This window comes from Oryx dammah, unplaced genomic scaffold (assembly GCF_014754425.2).
Source record: "Oryx dammah isolate SB20612 unplaced genomic scaffold, SCBI_Odam_1.1 HiC_scaffold_16, whole genome shotgun sequence".
NCBI classification, from domain to species: Eukaryota; Metazoa; Chordata; class Mammalia; order Artiodactyla; family Bovidae; genus Oryx; species Oryx dammah.
Window position 1 is genome coordinate 10,805,227 of NW_024070200.1, and position 17,097 is coordinate 10,822,323.

The 17,097-nt window shown below is 37.4% G+C and overlaps 1 protein-coding gene across 2 annotated transcripts in view; it reads right to left on the reverse strand.

The window, feature by feature from the left end:
• PPP4R4 (protein phosphatase 4 regulatory subunit 4) overlaps positions 1-17,097 on the reverse strand; it is a 103,294-nt gene that overhangs the window by 42,564 nt on the left and 43,633 nt on the right. The window contains exons 4-9 of one of the 2 annotated variants that reach the window (XM_040257192.1): positions 8,411-8,558; positions 7,843-7,916; positions 6,087-6,193; positions 4,606-4,713; positions 3,578-3,699; positions 942-1,064 (exon numbers count right to left, since the gene is read on the reverse strand). In XM_040257192.1, the coding sequence (XP_040113126.1) occupies positions 942-1,064; positions 3,578-3,699; positions 4,606-4,713; positions 6,087-6,193; positions 7,843-7,916; positions 8,411-8,558 (682 nt within the window). Of the gene's footprint in view, positions 1-941; positions 1,065-3,577; positions 3,700-4,605; positions 4,714-6,086; positions 6,194-7,842; positions 7,917-8,410; positions 8,559-9,902; positions 11,651-11,756; positions 11,861-17,097 lie in introns of those variants that run through there. The other variant, XM_040257193.1, reaches the window with a different exon arrangement.

Below are 17,097 nucleotides of genomic sequence, written 5' to 3' on the forward strand. Positions count from 1 at the left end.
TACCTTATGTTAATTTAAATAATATTTTCATTTTAATTTTGATAGTATAAACTGTGTGATGCAGGAATTACCTGCATTAATTTCTGCAGCATGTACCACAGTATATACCACTAATGAATAATTACAATAATATAGCAGCCATTATTACTATTTATTTCCAGTAAATATTTTTAAAGTTGCCTACAGAAAAGACATGCACATATGTCTGCAGAGAAGGAGCTTAAAAATGGGATCTGAGGGAATTCTCTGGTGGTCAAGTGATTATGACTTGGCACTTTCACTGCCAGGGACCTGAGTTTGATCCTTGGTTGAGGAACTAAGATCCCAGGAGCTGTGTGGCGTAGCAAAACAAACAAACAAAAAAAGCCCCAAATATGAAAGACAGCAAAATAAACCCAAAATACTTTTGATCAATGACTGGTTCCATATTCATATACTATCTTAGAGAGCTAGTAACTCGACAAATATTGCAATACTTTTTCAACAGTCTATTGAAAGCCTACAATCCACATAAAAATATTTTTTGCTATGCTAGATTGTTACAATTAATGCTTACATTATTTTAATAAGAGAGAACTGAGTAATACATTTAAAATGCCAAGTATTATTCTACATTCTAATTTGAACTGCTTATGTGATATATTAATCATTCAAAAAAATTAATAAAGGTATACTTACTATGTACCAATAGTTAATATACCTAAACTTCTATGATCAAATGTCAACTAATATAAAAGATAAGATATTCAGAAATTCAAAGGCCTATGCCTACTTCACTCCATTGTTCTTTCACATAGGTTCTATCAGTGAAAAAGTCATTAAGATGTTACACACTTATAGGGTAGGCTTTACAACCTACTGAAGAGCTGCAGTTTAGGGGCTAAGGTAAAAGAAAAAGGAAAAATTCTCTGCAATCTTGACATTTTTAGCACATATCATACCATATAATCCATGGCATAGTTTTCCTAAATGGAAAGATAAAGAAATAAGAATTGATTCATCTGCTTTGAAAGATTTTTCACAAAATGATTTCACTACGGGAAGTATAGTTTGACTTCTGTCATCTGAAAAACAAGAATAAAACACAGTTTAGATCCAGTTGCCCACACTGCAAATGTGCAAATTACTGTGTACACACAAATTTCAGAAAGAAAAATTACTATGTTAGCCTCAGAGTAACAGAAACTATCTGACAGTAATGATGATGGACGTATGATACAAAGAGGAAGTGAGAAGTGAGTGGAAATTATCAAGAACTTTAGTCACGCTAAAGAGTCTGTGGGCTCCCCTTGTGGTTCAGTGGTAAAGAACCCTCCTGCCAATGCAAGAGTTGCGGGTTTGATCCCTGGGTCCAAAAGATCCCCTGGAGAAGGCAATGGCAACCCACTCCAGTATTCTTGCTTAGTATTAGCATTCTTATAGTCATGTAGACTCATACCATGCTGCATTTTATCATTTTATTTTTGACATATTTTAAAAGTTAGTTCATATTACATTCTGTATAATGAATGTCTTCACTTTTATTCTTATGTGACTCTTTAAAAAACTTCTTTTGAGTTTTTGCTTCTTTGAGTGTTTGCTTACTCATAAGTTTCTGATATTAACAATATTTCAGTTTTGATTTCAAATACTCCCTGAATTTCCCACAGTTCTCTTAAACTTTCAGAACAGAATCACTACTTTATTAGGGTCAAACCAGTCAATCCTAAAGGAAATCAACCCTGAATATTCATTGGAAGGACTGATGCTGAAGCTCCAATATTTTGGCCACCTTATGCAAACAGCTGACTCAATGGAAAAGACCCTGATGCTGGGAAAGATCAAAGGCAAGAGAAGAAGGTGGCAGCAGAAGATGAGATGGTTAGATAGCATCACCGACTCAAAGAACATGAATTTGAACAAACTTCGGGAGATAGTGAAGGACAGAGGAGACTGGTATGTTGCCGTCCATGGCGTCGCAGAGTCAAACATGACTTAGCAACTGAACAACAACAAAATTAAGGGTGTGACAACACTAAGTAAAATTTTGTAACAGGATTATTGGTATTATTATTACTGCTATTATCATCATCACATTTCAGCACCACATCTATTGTTTTTACTAAATAACATTCATCCAACATTTACTGAATTTCTTAGAGAACAAACATTAACAGAAATAGAAAAGTGAATGATAAGTGGTTTCTGAACTTATGAAATTCAGACCAGCAAAGAAATCAAGCCCCCAAAATATCATAAGACAATGTGATCATTATTTAAATAGTTAGTATAAGGCAGAAGTCTGCAACTGTTTTTGCAAATATTCTAGGCTTTATAGTTTATCTGTCACAAGTACTCAACTCTGTCACTTTGGCACAAAATAGCTAGAGACAATATAGAAACAGATGAGCGTGGCTGCATTCCATAAGCTCTGTTTACACAATGGGTGGCAGTGGGATTTGACCCATGAGCCATAGCTTGCCAAGCCCTGGTATAAAGGGATTTAGAAGTTGTCAGCAAGGACACTGGATCTGAACTGGGCACTGAAGGAGAAGCAATTGGCTAGGAGGAAAATAGAGGGAAGAGTGAAAAAAGAGAACATGGAAAGCCTAGAGGTGGAAAGAATTTGGTATGCCAAGAAAATGGCGAGTGGGATTAGAGCACCAGAGCCAAGAGGAGCAGGAAAGAACGGCAGGAAATACAGCCAGGAACACATGTTAAGACAGATCTGTGACAGCCGAGTGTGCGGCAGGAAAGGTCCCAGATCAGAGATGATCTCTGGCTTTAGCTTGGAGGCCTAGGGGTACCCCATTATTAAGAAGCAGACAGTCATTCATTCGCTTCTCATGTACTGCTGTTTTTAGTCCTCTGGTGCACCACATGGCTTAAATTATTATTCTGTAACATCCACACAACGTAGTTGTCCACACTGCAATAATTAAGAGATTCTCCTAACTCAGTTAAAACATTGTTAATCCTACAATTACACAATAGTGTTTTGCACCTGAGTACTTGACATCTGTTCTTTCAAATTACACCCTACCAAAATAGTCAATCTGCATGGATAAAACTAACGTCCAACATTCATTAAGAATCTAGTCACATACTCACAAGAGCAACTAATCATCTCGCTGACTTGATCTGTGTAACACAAAGAAACACCTCCTTACCGATTCCCACCCAAATACCCTGCCCAGACTTCTCTTCTTGCACCCAGGAGATTTCTAGCATTAAAATATAAAATAGAGGAAACTAATATGGATATTGCTTCAGTCAAGATCTGTCTTAGGGTCAGTTAGTTGAGCAAGTTAAAAGCTAACCCACCAACCCAAATTCTTATTAGCTCTCCATACTAGTCAGTTACATGCTGATGAGAGGAGAGAGAGAGGTAGGGAATATACAACACCACCAGGTGCCAGGAGGGGAAAAGTGGCAGCAGAGAAAGCACTCAAAGAAGAAGGACCACAGCAAGAGAGAGGGGAAGGGACGCCTCACTCTCATCAGGAAGACTGACAATACTGCAGCCAGCTTCCTCCTCTACTAGTGACACGGAACAGGAAAACAAAATGCTTTCAGAAGCAAAGCTATGGAGACTCACCTGTATCAAATATGTCGAGCAGATTAACCAAAGTTTCAAAGGCTGCCAACCGCACACTGCTGCCTTCATCCCTAGAAAGTTCGATTAATTCAGGGAGCACCACACTTTTGGTAAGTTCTGTCCTGCACAATAAGCAACAGAAGAAAACAAATCAAATCAATAAATTTTTGGTAAGAACGTGATTAAGGATCAGTTGCTGAGCTGCATGCTGCATAAAATAGGAAAAATCATGAGGATATGGCTCCTGCTCTCTGGAAGCTTGCAGTCTGGCTAGAAAAGAATGACAGTTTAAATATAAGAAATATCCATGGTAATTGCATCATTACTTTTACAGCTTACAGTAGCTGCTCAATATATACTCAGTAAGTGAATGTATTTCTGTGACAACTAACATGGTTGAACAATGAGGCTGAATATATGTGTATTTCTTTTATTTCACTTGTATTCACTTGTATTTCTTCTTTATGAAGCATAATATTCATTTTCTCTGCTCATTTGTGGTTTCATAAAAGTTCAATGGAAATAAGGCATCACTGTGGACCTACATGTATGATGCAAACATTTTCCCTCTTCATTAGTTCCTCTCAGCATACTGGATTATAGGTGAGGAATTCTTTCAGGAAGTAGACACAAGGTGTATACTGTCCAAACTAGTCGATTTATGAGACTATCATTCTCTTGTCTCACAGCCAGAAGTATATGGGATAGAAGTCGAAGGACAGCCCGATCCTATTACCTTTGTAGGAGTCCATATTTACCAGTTTAGATGCTGGTAATTACAATCTAACCCTGTCATGATGTCAAAAGGGGGTAAAATATAGGAACAAAAAGGTGAATGAAATAAGCAAGCTTCACTTTTACCTCTCTTAATACAAACACATCAGAAGGTACTTACCATGATCACTTTTAAAGATCATAAAAAGTTTAGTTCTTCAAATAAATGCCTGTTTTCATGGAATACAGAACAGGATACACATGTCTGACAATCCAGAAACAAAAATGTGACAAGAAATTGAAAGTATACTTACCCAATGCCCTGAGCTATATTTTCTAATTGCCGACACATGCAAGATCGAACTTCATATTCTACATCTTGACAGAGTGATTTTACCAAGGGAAGTATTTCTCTTTTAATGCTAAGAGAGAGAAGAAAGAAACACACAAATAAGTATTTTAGAGTAATTAATATTTTCAAGAAATTATCCTTAAAATCTTAGCTTAATAACAACATACTTTAATATAGAGCTTTATAGTTTCCAAACCAGTCAATCCTAAAGGAAATCAATTCTGAATATTCACTGGAAGGACTGATATTAAAGCTGAAGCTTTAGTACTTTGGCCACCTGATGCAAAGAGCAAAAGACCCTGATGCTAGGAAAGGCTGAGAACAAGAGGAAAAGAGGGCAACAGAGGATGAGATGGTTGGATGGCATCATTGAGTCAATGGATATGAGTTTGAGCAAACTCCAGGAGAAACTGAAGGACAGGGAAGCCTGGCGTGCTACAGTGCATGGGCTGGCAGAGTCAGACATGACTGAGCGACTGAACAACAACAGTTTACAGTGTATATTTATGTATGTGATTACATTTGCATGTTAACAGCTACTTTAATGACAGCAGAATCTTTTAAAAATAAGGGTTAATTTGGAATTGGCAGCTAAAACATCTTAGCTAGATAAAAGGCTATGGCCAAGTGGACTATCTGATTCTATCAGCCATCAACCAAAATATTCTTCAATTTTATATCTCACTCTTGCATCATAATTACATAACATTCCCTTCTTTCCACTTGGTATTTGTCATCTATACAGAGAGTAGCGAATAAATTATAAACAATCTCCATAAAACCTCAAGGTAAGATAAATTATTCAACACAATGAATTCATAGCAATAATGGAAAAGAGCAGAAATCTATCTTTATGTCATATTTATCAATTTTTAAAGACTATAAGATAATATCATGCTATCCTCAAAACTACACTAGGTACATGATGGAAATGACTAATACGGGAAATAAGAAAAAAGTTACCCTTACTGATTTTGAAAAGCCAAATCAAGAAGAAATGCATCTGAACAGTAGATTTCAGAGATTTCTATATTCTATAAATTTGACTCAGTTAAACTGTATACAGTATGCTGCTGCCAAGTCGCTTCAGTCGTGTCTGACTCTGTGCGACCCCAGAGATGGCAGCCCACCAGGCTCCCCCATCCCTGGGATTCTCCAGGCAAGAACACTGGAGTCGGCTGCCATTTCCTTCTCCAATGCATCAAAGTGAAAAGTGAAAGTGAAGTCGCTCAGTCGTGTCCGACTCTTAGCAACCCCATGGACTGCAGCCCACCAGGCTCCTCCGTCCATGGGATTTTCCAGGCAAGAATACTGGAGTGGGGTGCCATTGCCTTCTCCGGTATACAGTATGGAGTAGTACAAATATAATTATTAAACATATAGTCATTAAACATTTTAAATCAATTTAATAAAGTAGACAAAAAATTATGTACAAATACTCACGCAAGGGCATCAAATTTGTTGGTCAATTTTCCTAAAATTTTACAACTAACTAAACGAGACTGGACTGTTTGGGAAAGTTGTGCCTTGGAAACGAGTGGATTCAAAATCTAAAGAGAAAAGATTTAGAGAACAAATTAACAAAACTTTATATATCCTTGACATTAATGTCAGCTATTTTGTTCAAAGAACATTTTAATATCCTAAATATTTTTTACAGAACCTCAGTTACATTTTGAGGTCCATGGTTGTTCATCACCTGGATCACTACACTTTCTGGATTATTAAGAATGATGATAAATCATGGAATCAAAAATAATCAGGCACACAAAAAATTCAATTAAGGCTTATGGTGAATTCTCTAATGATCTGTATGTACATATAGGGGTGAAACATTCATTTTTTAAAAGAAAAAAGCAGTTAATTGTTAGATACTGTGAAATTTGTTTTTGTTCCATATAGATTAATTTTTATATTTGTCCTCATGGGAAATAGATGGGGAAATAGTGTCAGACTTTATTTTGGGGGGCTCCAAAATCACTGCAGATGGTGACTGCAGCCATGAAATTAAAAGACGCTTACTCCTTGGAAGGAAAGTTGTAACCAACCTAGATAGTATATTGAAAAGCAGAGACATTACTTTGCCAACAAAGGTCCGTCTAGTCAAGGCTATGGTTTTTCCAGTGGTCATGTATGGATGTGAGAGTTGGATGCTTTTGAACTGTGGTGTTGGAGAAGACTCTTGAGAGTCCCTTGGACTGCAGGGAGATCCAACCAGTCCATTCTGAAGGAGATCAGTCCCGGGTATTCTTTGGAAGGAATGATGCTGAAGCTGAAACTCCAGTACTTTGGCCACCTCATGCGAAGAGTTGACTCACTGGAAAAGACTCTGATGCTGGGAGGGATTGGGGGCAGGAGGAGAAGGGGACGACAGAGGATGAGATGGCTGGATGGCATCACTGACTCGATGGACGTGAGTCTGAGTGAACTCCGGGAGTTGGTGATGAACAGGGAGGCCTGGCGTGCTGGGATTCATGGGGTCGCAAAGAGTTGGACGTGACTGAGCGACTGAACTGAACTGAAACAAAACATTGTAACTTCAGGGACTCCCCTGGTGGCCCAGTGGTTAAGACTCTGTGCTCCTAATGCAGCGGGCCAGAGTCAGGGAATTAGATCCCACCTGCCACAACCAAATAAATATATAAACTTAACTGAAATGCTAACATGCATTTTCTCATATTACTAGTCTAAAGTTTTAAGAATATTAATGCCTTCTAACCCAATAATTCCATTTAGGGGGAAGATACAGTTAAGGAAATTGTCCAAAAAACAGGAAAAGCTCTACAGAAATGTTCACTATTGCCTTACTTTGATAATAAAACACTGAAAACAGGCTTACGTTTTTCATAAGTAAGTAAAATATTTATAGCTACTACCAAATGAGTGATATGAGGAAATAATAAAGAAAATAATGCTAAATGAAAAACGTATAAATTTATTATGGTCACTAACATGTCAAACAGCATCATATACAGGGAAAAAATTCTGAAATGAAAATACATCAGAATGCTAAAAGTAGCAAAGTACAGAATAATGATTTTTCTTCCTTCTATATTCTCTACTACTCAAATTTTCTATAATGAATATGTGCTGCTTTCAGAGTAGGAAATAACTCTATTCTTTTTGAAATACCATTTTTATCAAAAAACAAAAACCTTAGAGTAAGTTAAATATTAAAATTTATATATAAAAGTTTTACCTCATGCCTTAGGGTATCTTTGGGCAATACTTCTATCACAGACAGAAGAGTTTCCAGCCATGCGTTGCTGACACCTGAATGACAAAGACAAAACATAAGTTAACTATCTCACAAATTCAGTTTCAACTTAGCCATTAATATTTTCAACACACTTTAATTATAAAATAGCAATAATTATCTTTATTGCTACTATAAGAAGTTTCTCTGCTTTTCTGTCTTAGCCAATATCTGGAAAACATTGATATTTTAAAAAATAATATCAAGGTGTTATCTTTAACCCAAAGTGTACTTTTTTCTTATACTATAATACTATAAATGTAAGTGTTGTATAAGAAGCAAATCTAAGAAGAAGGCATAAACTATGGGTCTTCAGGCTTCAAATGGCACTGAATTTTGTGGATTGGTCCAAAATGAGCCATCAGGAATTTTAGTCACACCACTGACCAACCAACTCTTAGGGAGAACGGCCTCACTCAGTTATGGTCATCAGACTACCATGGCTCAGAGATCCCAGCCACATGTGAGCAATAGTAAGCACACGTAGGGTGAAGCATGCCAGGCCCCTGACCTGCGTCCCTGTGCTCCAGGTGCAGTAGGATGACTTGGAGGAAGGAGTGGGCGTATGTATGAACCGACACCGACTCGTCCTGTAGGATGGTCAAGAATGACACTGCGGCCGTTAACTGCATTTCCACCCCTGCAACATGCAGAGCTTCCTGTATAATCAGAAAGAGTTTGCTATTACATAGATGAGAGAGCAGAAGTTATAATTTTTTAAAAATCCAAGGTCATAGAAACCAAACAGTCATATTCTACAAAATAACTATATATGACCTTTAAGGATAGGTACTTCTTCTTAATACTTTATTTAAGAAAACTACGTTAATCTGCTCCTGATTGTTTAACTCATTAGACCACATAAAGTTTTAAATGTCTTAGATAATTTATAACACTCCATTGTTTTACTGCATAAAAATCATAAAAAGTACATACACCTTTAGATAATAGGATTGGCATTTTTAACAGATCTCAGTTTCTGTTTTCCTATTTGTATTGTACAGTTTGCCACCCCCCAAAAACAATAAGGCCAAAACTTAGACAAATGCGTGTGTTTTTATTACTTGTATTTCTGCTTCAAAAAATAAATATTATGCATTTTACTATAAAAAAGGAATACACTTATGATTGTGAAAATGTATTTTCCCCTTTAAACAAGTGACAAGAACACAAATTACTATGAAGTAAACTGTTTTAAAAAAGGAATATTGCTTAATATAAGAATGTTTTTAAAAATTAGTTATATTCATAACCATCTCCACTCACCTTTTAAAGTCAAAGTCTACATTAGAATAGTTTAACACATCAAAGAGTAAAACAAAAGAAAACCTATCTTTCATATAAACCTCACCAAGGTCTCATCTGTATTTCTCTAGAATACTATGTAGGTGTGCATAACATAAATATAGCCAAAAGCATTACTCTGTTTAATCAATTACGATAAGTACTGAAATTTCCCCTGTATGCCTATTTTTATAACTAATAAACTTGGTAGAACAATGTGGAACTCGCATCCATAAAACAAAGTTTCATATCTGTGATGTTAGGAAAATTAGTCTTTCTGCATTATTTCCTACTATATAAAACATAGATATGGCTTCATCTTCTTAAAGATTTGATTTAAATCATTTACACAGGAGTTTTATGACTTACCAACTTGTGCAAACTGAGCATTTACATAATGACCACTGTATATCCAACTGTCTCCTCTACAGCACCCTTGGATATCTGGTAAGAGTCTCATCACCTAAACCCATCTCTCCCCAAAACCTGTTCCTCCTCCTATCTTCTCCAACTCAGTAAACAATACAGGATAACTCTGTCCTTCCAACTTTCAACCCCAAAACTCTGGAGTCACCCTTAACTCCTCTCAGTTGCTTACTTCCCATAATAAAATGAGCAGTCAATCCTGCCCCAAATCTGACCATCAATCACTTTTATCACTACCATGCTGGTCCAAGCCACCATCATCTCCAGCCTGAATTACTCCAATAACCTGCTAATCAGTGTCTGATTCTATCACTGCCTCTCTATTATCCATTCTTTACAGCAGCCAGAGAGATTCTTCTAAAGTCAGATCATGTCACTTTTCCACTCAAAACTCTCCAGTGGTTTTCCAACCCACTCAGAGGAAAAGTCAAAACCTTTTCAGTGACTTACAAAGAGCTGCTCCCAATTTCCTCTTTTCCCAGATTTCCACGCAGTTGGCACTCTGAACTCCCTCAGGCCTCTACTCTCATCACCTTTTCAGCGAGCCATTCCCTGATGATCCTATTTTAAACTGAAAGCCACCCCTCCGCCCCAGCCCTCACCATGACCCAACTGGGTTGATCATCACCATTATCCAACATACAACACAGTCATTTGTTTACAGTCTATCTCCCACATCTAGAACACAAGCATCATGACTGCAGAATTTTTTTGTCTGATTTTGTCTGATTCACTACTGCATCCCCAACTCCTACGGCATACAGCAGGCATTCAGTGAGTAATTGCTGGATGACTGAATATCTCTTACCCTTTCACCTAAACTTCCTGCTCTTGTGGCTCTCTCCCTTCACACACTTTGTCCACATCTCCTAAAAGGTGGCTTCAAGAGATTTTGAAGTGAGTCCTAAAGATTAGGGATTGTGAGAATTAGATATAAGGCAAAGCAAAAATGGATCATATAGAAATGCATTCTCAATTCTCTATCATGTCAGTATGGAGATGTTCCTGCCATTTTTCCTACCCCAGTGTCTCTGTAACCGTGATTTAGACCATGTACCCAGAGTCCTTAATTCAGCCTGGTGGGGCCACTGCCAGGCATCAGACTAGGAGATAACATATGTCATTCTACAGCAGCAGGGAAAGACGCAGAGCTGTCAAGCATCTTGCTCAAGGCCAGCATGCTTGTGATCGGCAACTCTAAGACCTAAACTTTGTTGGCCTAATGCCAAAGCCAAGGATTGAATTCTTCCTCGCAGACTCTGCACTCCTCGTCACCATTTACTAAGGCATGGCTTACATCAACCCTAAGTCTGTAGGTGGTAATGTCAGAGACTTGGCAGATGCCTACATGGTGGGGTTCATTCCCAGAAAACTGATCACATATTAGGGTGGCTGATTTCTGTTGCATTTTGTTTTAAACTTTTGTACCACACACACACACACACATGTCATTTCACAAGTTTTTTTCAATTATGTATCTTAAGAGTTCCAGGCTGAAAAGAAAAAGAGAAGCAATGATAAGGTGTAAAGCAGAGTAGCAAGTGGTCTCTGAAATAACCCTCCCACATCCCCTTCTCATACTGTTTCCCAAAAAAAAATTTGCTCCAAACTAAGAATTCTGGATTTGGAAAACACTTCTAGAAGATTTGATGTGGCCAGGATACATCACTTACAGGTTTCAGAAGGCACAGCTTTTATTTAGAAACAGAAAGCACTTTGCAAAGAAATATTTAAATAAATTGTGAAGGCCACAGTGTGCGTTCCAGTTCACATGAGTCTGCTGTTTTAAGTTCCAAGAGATGTGATTCTGCCCCTCTTAAAGTCATTAAAGTCCTGGGTTTTGGACGTGTGCGAACTTTATGCAAAGGAGGAACAGGAGGAGTTCTCCAACTTCACATCTTCTTACTGTATTACTTAGTCTTGACTCCCGCAGCAACATATGCCCCAACTATTTTGCATTTAATTTTCGAAAAATCCTCAAGTCTTATCAGGATTTGGGTTTTTCTCTTGTTGTGCTGACTTCAACATCTGGGACTGTCCACTGTTAAGAAACCAGCACAGACTAAGAGACTTCATCAATGCTAAAATTCAATTGATTTCTAAACATATTTTTCTGAAACATAATACAATAAGAATGTGATACTTACCAGTTCCTGTTTCTCCTCCACAGAGTCACACCCTCTGGACAAACATAGTGAGATCCATACTCTCTGGGTAAATAAGTGTGCATCCTCATGGACCTTGGAAGACACTGAAAAGTAAATTCCTCTATTGCTTAAGTGCATGCCTTAATGCCAGTTACTGTTCCTCTTACATACTATCGTGTGGCTGGCATTCCAACTCAAATTCCTCAAAAATGAAATAAGACATTTTATAAATGAGTGAATGGTACACTTTCAAATTTAAAAAAAAACAAGTCCCACTCAAGGAAGGAAAATGTACTAGACACTTCTGTGTTTCAATTCAGTCTTTAGTTAGCATGAATGCTGCAAGAAAGCATTTTGTAGACAATGTAATACAGTCCTTGCAGAGAAGGAAACTGCTGCCTCCAATAAACCCACATCATATGCATCCAGAAGGCCTTTCTCTTTACAATACACAACACAGAGAAGCATAAATAAATCACTGGCTTATTCCAAAAGAGCAAATATTTTGGGTCCACATATTTGGAAACTAAACTTTAAAAATAAAACTGATAAAACATATCTACTGTAAAGACTGCTGTTAAAGGTAAAGGAATTCTAAAATTACAAAGTATCTTTGTATATTTTTAGAGATAACATCACTGATTATTTTGAAATTAAGTAATAGGGAGTTAAATATGAAAATACTAACCTGGGACAGATATTAAAATACTAACCTAGTATTTATATTTTATATTAAAATATAAATCTATGACATATAAAATATCTGGGGTTCTGAGAGTCACAGTATGGGAATTTTTAGTACTTAACAGTAATAGTGAACAACTCTTTTTACTATATAATTATACTATTTATAAAACTTTACAACTGATTTAAATATGAATAATTGGAATGCCAACCCTGAAATATCTTTAACAATTTAACTACATTATCTCATTCATTCCCTGATCACTCACTGCCATGTTCCACACTTATATGAAGGATGGGGAGAACTAGTTGAGAGTATCAAAAATCAAATTCTGAAAGGGGAAAATAAAGAGGAGGTGGCAGACAGGAATAAAAAGGGTGTGTTTTACCCTTCTTTTAATCTGTTTCAGTGATCAGCAAGGTTCATGAGGAGGTACAAATAAAAATATCAGAAGATATCTTTCCAGAAAAGGAAACACCTGTACCAACAGAAACTATCACTTGAGGACTGCAAGCATGCAATGGAGTATCCAGCCATGCATAATCACCAGAACACCCAACGAGATCAGTGCACTTCAAGACCATGGTTCTGAAACTGAACTTTGAGCTGGAACAACTCTGTCATTTTTCACACATAATAAATCAGACTCATCAGAAATTTCATGATTTACACTCGAACTGTAAATAAACATTTAAAACTGCAAAAAAAAGGATGTGCCCATTTCAAAGAAATAACTAATGGACACAAGAGCTATAAATAACCATTTCAAATGTTCCACTTTATTAAACATTTTTTTGAAAAAAGAAATTATAAACGGTTTACAGGGGGAGATGGCACTGGAAAGTGTGACACATTTCTATAAGCAAGTAATGCCTTCTTTTCTCTCTAGTCAGTCACTTTCCCCTTCTATCCTAGTCTCTAAGCCAATGAAAGTCTAATTTTGATAATATAATTTTAATTTCAGTCACAGCTATTTATTAAGTTGCTGTTGCTATTTGGTTGCTCAGTGGTGTTTGACTCTTTGCGACCCCATGGATGGCAGCCCACCAGGCTCCTCTGTCCATGGGATTTCCCAGGCAAGAATACTAGAGCGGGTTGCCATTTCCTTTTCCAGGGGATCTTCCCAACCCAGGGATCAAACCTGCATTTCCCACTAAGCAGGAGGATTCTTTACCACTGAGCCACCAGGAAACTCCTATTTATTAAGTACCAACATCACACTAAATATTGTGAGAAACTGGGGAAAAGTCAAAGACATGTTTTCCTACCTTGGAGGGGCTGCTATTGATGATACACATTCCAATATTGAAACCTATCCATTTAGTTACAGCCAAGGAGCTGAAGACATAGCACAGAGCAGGGCTAGCAATGTATCTGGTCATTCTGTAAGTACGCACTCTCATTCGATTCTTTCTGCTGAAATTCCCTATATGTCCACGCACATCACTGTGAGGAAGTGGGTGGTTCCCTGTTCCCCAGAAGGAATCAACAAACAGTCACACCTGCATCACCAGGTTCTCTCCAGCCTCCTAGCCTGCCCAAGGGGGCGTGTGGCAAAGAGCCCACAAGTGAGCGCCAAGTTCCCTTGTGTCTGGAGCTCTGAGCTATTCCAAACGGATAGCGATCTTTAAAAACTTTTTAACAGTTTAGCTGATTTTTCCTAACGATTTTATCTGGTGGCCGCTTCTTTCTCTGAAACTCTTGTCAAAAGTCAGCATCCTTGTGTCCCATTGCTCTTCAGAGAGCTCTTCTGAATAGAGTTCACTTGTTTCTTTGTGACCACTTCCGACAGGCTTGAGAAAAGTTACGATCACGTGAGTTTTGTGAACACAAGCCATCACTGTTAGAATGGGAATGATGCTTTCCTGCACATACCTAAGTAGAAGTGGATGGGACTGTTTTGTTTCTGAGCCCTGAATATCCCTTACTCTCTTACAAGCTTAACCGTACATTTAAAAGAATGCTGTGAGACCTCATTGAGAGTGTCAAGATGTTCTGATATGGGAACATTTTCTAGGCTATCTACCTCAACACACTACCAAAAGGCTAGTAAATCCATACAGTTTTAAATCAAAGACCTTTATTACGGTGCAATATGTGAATATCTTCTTAGTTTTATAATTTTGCAAGGATTGTAGATAAACATATCCATAAATTATCCTTTCTATCATCCAAATGCCTAAAGTCAGAAACCATATTCAAGTAGTAATGGTGGTCCCATTATCACTGAAACAAAAGATTTTCTAATTAAGAGATTCAGAAGTTCCAGCTCATTTTTACTGTAGGCAGGATAAAAATAACAAATGATTGAATGACTAAGAAATTCAAGTGAGAACACTGGTCTCCACTAGAATTTATCATACTGAAAGGCAGTATTTTTAGATCTATTAAGAATACTAGCTTGTGTGATTTTTATATATGCCCAGAAAACAACTATATTTACAGTCAATGTTTTCATTGAATTTACTACTATCGTCAAAGAATTAATGATGTTACTCTATTTTGTCTTTATGGATATACATAAAAAGATATAACACAGATATTATTTTCAGAATACATTGTGGTCAGTGTACTTTTATTTTTGAGTATAAACCAGAGAAGAGTCATTTTATACCATCTGTCTATGCTCTCTAAATCCTTTGGTTAACGATACTTCTTTTTTTTCTTAGTGAACTGGAAGAAAAAGTTACACAATTTTATGCTTCCTTTCCTGTAAAAACTCCTCATAAGATCAATTCTGACCCTGGTAAATTTTCTCCATCAATCTGACATTACAGGAATAACTTCACCTTACTTCACATCAGAGTGTCCTTAAATGCTTAGCCTGTCAGTAGAGACCTACTCTATTGTGGGCTTTTTATGACCTGCAGGGAGTCTGGAACATCATGTTCTGCTTATTATGTAGAACTGTGTTGCCTTTACAAAACCCTTCTTTTTTCAAGAACTTAACTTTTAACTTTTCTCAGAAAACATCACTGGCAGTGAGGAGGACAAGTACTTTTATTTTTGAAGTACAAACCAAAGGAAAAGGCAACTTGTATCATCTCTGTGCTCTTTAACTCCTTTAGTTAAGACTATTTCTTTTTTTCTTGGTGTACTGTAAGAATAAATTATATAACTGCATGCTTAAACAAAATATTATAGTTGAACAGAATTTTTTCAGCCTAGATTTTCTCAACTGTCAAACAAGAATAAATATATGGCATGGAATTGTTAAGAAGTTTAAGAGGATGTATCTAAACTGCTGAGCATAAGGCCTGGCCCACAGGGAGGGTTCTTCACTTTATTATCTTGGTTATCCACATTTCTGTACCACTTGAAACAGAACTTAAAGAGTAGGTAAAGCTTTCAGTAACAAACATTTATTTACATAGCAAAGGTTGTCTATAAAAAATTTTTAATAAAATCTTTTAAATCTACTTTTATTCAGTAGATATAAAATACTCAAATAATCACATTGGGAGAAACTTATGAGAAAAGTAGAAGTGAAATATCTTTTCAGTATCAAAAGATGGGGGCACCACATATACTGATCTTAAATAATCAAGTTTCATATGATTAAGTCTACTTTATCTCTTCCTTAATATGTATCTTTCTCCCACTCCTCCCCGCAAAAAAGGTCCCCCTAGAAATGTAAGTCAGCACCATATCACTTCACTGATAGACTGTTTATACTTCTCATCCAAGAATGCCATTAGTGGTTCAGGCCAATGGGTCATTGATCTTTCAGGTAGACACTTACTGTCTCAGAATATTAAGCTCAATCAATGCTCATTTTAAAATTATTTTTGAGTGCCTATTTTTGCCAAGTACTGTTCTACATTCTGGGGACAGCGTGATAAATCAGACTGACAAGACTTCTGTCCTGATGGAAGAAACAGAAAAGAATGGCAGGTGAGGTAGAAAGCTAGTTAGGGTCATTTTAGAGAATGGTAAGGAGTTTTATTCTATCTGAAATGAGAAGTTACTTGTATTACTTTCCTCTATGTGCATACTCAATTGCTGAGTTGTGTCCAACTCCTTGCAATCCCATGGACTATAGGCTTCCAGGCTCCTCTGTCCATGAGATTGTCCAGGCAAGAATACTGGGCTGCCGTTTCCTACTCCAAGGAATTGTCCTGACCCAGGGATCGAATCCATGTCTTCTGCATCTCCTACAACTGGCAGGTGGATTCTTTACCACTGAGCCACTTTCCTGTGGTTGGTCTGATAAATTAGCACAAACTGAAAGGCCTACAACAACAAAAATGTATTCCCTCACCGTTCTGGAGGCCATTAGTCCTAATCAGTATCACTCAGTCAAAATCAAATTGTTGGCAAGGCCACACTCCCCCTAGGCAGGATCAGGCACTTGCCTCTTCCAGCTTCTAGCAGTTGTTGGCCTTCTTTGGCTGGTGGCCACATCACTGCAGCCCCTGCCTCTGTCTTCACGCTGCTTCCTCCTCCAGGTCTGGGTCAAACCTCCCTCTGCATGTTCTGGCATTTAGGGCCCACCCCAATAATCCAGGATAATCTCCCTCAGTCAAGAACCTTACCCATATCTATAAAAGCTCTTTTTCTAAAGAAAGTGACATATAGTTCCGGGATGTGGTAGAACTGTTCTGCCTACCACACCACTTCAGTAGTTTTCATTCAAGAAGAAAAGATATGATTGAT